This window comes from Orycteropus afer, unplaced genomic scaffold, assembly GCF_000298275.1.
Source record: "Orycteropus afer afer isolate SDZICR_OR568_19922 unplaced genomic scaffold, OryAfe1.0 scaffold00039, whole genome shotgun sequence".
NCBI classification, from domain to species: domain Eukaryota; kingdom Metazoa; phylum Chordata; class Mammalia; order Tubulidentata; family Orycteropodidae; genus Orycteropus; species Orycteropus afer.
The window spans coordinates 16767381-16771205 of record NW_006921626.1 but is presented as its reverse complement, the minus strand read 5'-3'; the positions used below and the strand labels follow the sequence as shown (position 1 = coordinate 16771205).

The following is a 3825-nucleotide window of genomic DNA, read 5'->3' as shown; positions in this document are numbered from 1 at the left end:
TCATGTGAGGAAGAGATCAAGTGATTACCATAGTGCTAGGACAGAGGCACATGTCGGTGGTGAGCAGCCTTCGCTATGGGTTTTATGGTCCCTTAGATGTCTCATGTAGCACATCCACAGGGACATCCTGTCTGGATGCTCAGATCAGGCTTATGACACCAGGCTTATGTGGCCCCATGGGAAAGTTTACCAGATGCTGCAGCTTTGTCTTCATTGTGATTGGCACCCCATTAACGACAACGTTGCATTTGCTGTGCGGAGTTACTGTCACTTTACCATCCATATTTGTGAAGGAAGCATGTTTATCTAAAATTCTAAAAAGACAGAAGAGTTTGTCTAAGGCACCAAGTAAATGATGATTTTAGTGAACTGTTTTGGTTGTTCTTTCTCATTTTTACTGTCTACAGCTGCTGAAGAACAGCTGGGAGTATTTTCTGGGCTTCTACTGCATGCTGTGGCTCATGGAGAGTGGGACAGAAAAGTGGGTGCAGAAGGGACAGAAAGACTCTGCCCTCAAGGAGCATGCAAAGACAGAGACAATGAAGTGCCTTATTAACAGGATAAACACCACCTGGGGGCCTATAGCTGCAAGGTGCCAGATGATCCAGAGGTAATAGCCAGAGTTCTTAGACACTGGTAGTGCAGTGGGATTGGGTGGTGCAGACAATGAAAAGAGATCAAAGAGGTGTGAGAAGAGAATCTTGGCATGGTGGCTTAATAATGAACCGTCCATATTACAGATAATTTAAGACTGTTTCTGGGTCTACATCTTATGCATTCATATGCTGTAAGATTTGGAACTGGAAGTCAGAGATATCAGGTTGGCTGCCCCTTGTTTTCCCTGAATGACCAGCTTTCTAACTGTTTTAGGATATTCCTGGACTCCTTGGCTACCATGGAATGTTCTGGATGTTGAGACACATGTCCTTCCATATCCCTTGTGTGCATGGGGCCTGGGGTCCTGTGGGTAAGGCCTTAATCTCAGCCCATCATTAGAGTTCAGCCATTTACAGATGTGTGTCGGGTGCAAAAGAGTTCCCACGGGAACTGGTCTGGAAAGACAAGTGAGGGGAGTTCCGGGATTATCTAAGGGAACAGGCTAGGGGCTGGCAGTGCAGGGTGAGGTAGCACAGGGTGAGGCAATGCCAACCAGCCCATTCAGCATGTCCTCCTCCACAGACATTCCCACGGGTCTGTATGCTTTAGCTCAGAGAGGCCTGAGATACATGTGGGACAGGCTTCTTCCTGAAAGAGCTGACCATGCTTTGCTGGCTGGAAGCCTGATGACAGTTAGGATCCCATGGTCCTGAGAGGAAGAGCGAGAGCCCTGGAGCAGTGTTCCCATACCAGCAGAGCAGGGGAGACAGCTCTTGCTTTATGAAACCTCCCACACGGTTTCACAGACTCTTGTAGGGAACTCCTGAAGGAGCCCTGGGGAGAAGATCACCCCCAAAGTCTAGGCTTTCTGTTAATCCAGCCAGTGAGGACTCCAAACAGAGCCCAAGAATGCTTTTGCCTTAGCAATGAGACTATGAAAGGCTTGTCATTTAACTCTCTTTATTTACTAGCCAGATCTGTGGGTACTACTAGTGAGGAATTATCATACAGCATCTGGCAATTGAATTTCTTACTTCTCCCAAGAGCCAAGGAAACACAAAGTGACCAGAGAAGGATGGATTTCAGTTAGAGGGAAAAGGCCCTTCCCAGAAACTTTGTTGTTAGGTGCCATCAAGTTGGTTCCAACTCATATCAATGATAGAACAAAGCACTGCCCAGTCCTGCACAATCCTGAGGATCATTGTCATGCTTGGGCCCATCATTGCACCACTGTGTACTCCATCCACATCATTCAGATCAACTCTACTTTGAGGAGGCAGCTCCTCCCTAGTCATATTTTGAGCGCATTTCAACCTGAGGGGCTCATCTCCTGCGACTATGTCAGACAATGTTTCCCTGCTATTTGTAAGGTTTTCAGTGGCCAGTGTTTTCAGAAATGGACCTGACCATACCCATTCCTAGTCTGTCTTAGTTTAAAAGGTCCACTGAAACCTATCCACCATGGATGACCCTGCTAGTATTTAAAATACCAATGGTATAGCTTCCAGCACCGTAGAAACACACAAGCCACCACAGTATGACAAACTAACAAACAAGAAGCTTTGTTAGATAAGTATTAAGTGGACCACTCAAGAAGCCTGATAAATTTTTCACTCTTAGCTGTTCAGAAGGATTTGTGGTCTGGCTGATGATGACCAGATGATCTTTGAGAAGCTCAAAGATAAGAATTCATAGAAACTTACCCCAGACCTTGAAGAGTGATAGCATTTGAAGCAGCCTTACCAGCATCACATGAACCTGTAAAGAATTAAAATAATGAATTTTCAAACTTCTTCAGGATTTGACCTTATTAAGATGTTTGATATTTTGGAAGTAACATTTTCTCTCCAATAGGATCATGCAAAGGAAGTTTCCCATTAGAATTTTCAATCATAGTGGTACTTGGATATCATCTTGCTTTATGGATAATTTTTGCACTTTCTGCCCTTTTGATGGGATTCCTAACTTCTTTCTTTAAAGTTTCACCTGCATCATGTGAATTGTGGAAGAAGGGGCTATTGAGTCTTGGCCTTAGGATACAGTAACAGGAAAGGAACTGCTTTCTAAAGCTCTCTTTCTGTCTGGGGACTGATCATGTGGAAGGTGTGGGCAACATCATGGCCGACCTTTCTGGATGGGCTGTCCCTCTCTCCCCTGCCATCCTTCACAAAGCCTACCTATCTTGGGTGTGCATAGTGGCTGGGGTGAGGAATGCCAGCTGTTACTGCAATATTGAATGCTGTATTCCAAAGTATTCAGTATTCATTTAGCTCAAGAAGAAATTTCAAAGACTGATTCCTCTTCAGAAACCACAGAAATGTGGTAATGAGGACTATGCTTGTGGGGCAAGAAGCTTAGCAGTGTGGGAGTAGATCACAGGGAGTCAATACCAGCACGAATGAAGTACTTGAGCACACCGGTGAGCTGGGGATCTTCATTAATATTGAGGAGATGAGGGAAGGTCTTCATCATCTGCCTCTCCTGGAGGAGAAACAGAGAGACTGCTGCCACCAGACAGGGCAGCACAGTCAAGAGAGCAATGCACCCTTTCCACCCACTTCTTGTTACAGCATTCTATGCCTCTTACCAAGCAGACTGCTAAAGCAAACATGGAGGAGGAAAGCTGAGGGAGTCAAGAAACCTTGAGTACAAGGGTGAGAGCCTTCTGTCAGGCCAGCTGCCAGGGGCCCGGAGTATCTGAATAGGACTATTACAAGACACTGCTGGTTTCCAACTTCCTTTCCCAGCTATCCTTGACTTTCCCTTTCACCTTTACTCTATCCTCACCAGAATCCAACTTCCCCAACTGTTTGGATGTCCCGGCCTGGTGCCTCACCTGGTTTATCCTTCCCCAGGTCTCCATTAAACTTGTCACCCTACATGTTACTCTCCCAAAGTCCTAATGACTGCCTAGTTTGATACCCAGATGTTTATGACAAGAGATGGCATGTTGCACTACCCTCCCCTGGCTATCTAATGTAAGTATTCATTGCTGTTATGCTTATTAAAAAAACAAAAACCAGGAGTTCTGGTAAAATGGCGGAATAGGCAGAAAGACTGGACAGACCCTCTTCAACAAAGAAAAGGGGAACCAATCAACACAGATACAGAAGATAATCTGGATCCCTGAGTTTGAAGGGAAAGATATAGAAGTGGACTAAACCCCAACTAGTAGAAGAATTTGCATGAAAACACCAAAAAAGGAGACATAACTGTTTGTGAAGAGCA

General features: G+C 45.2%; 1 protein-coding gene across 1 annotated transcript in view; it reads right to left on the bottom strand.

Annotated features, from left to right (window-relative positions):
- LOC103193744 (kinesin-like protein KIF28P) overlaps window positions 1-3825 on the bottom strand; it is a 148931-nt gene that overhangs the window by 38993 nt on the left and 106113 nt on the right. The window contains exons 10-12 of the mRNA XM_007937001.1: window positions 2988-3073; window positions 2301-2355; window positions 191-314 (exon numbers count right to left, since the gene is read on the bottom strand). Coding sequence (XP_007935192.1) covers window positions 191-314; window positions 2301-2355; window positions 2988-3073 — 265 coding nt within the window. The remainder of the gene's footprint in view (window positions 1-190; window positions 315-2300; window positions 2356-2987; window positions 3074-3825) is intronic.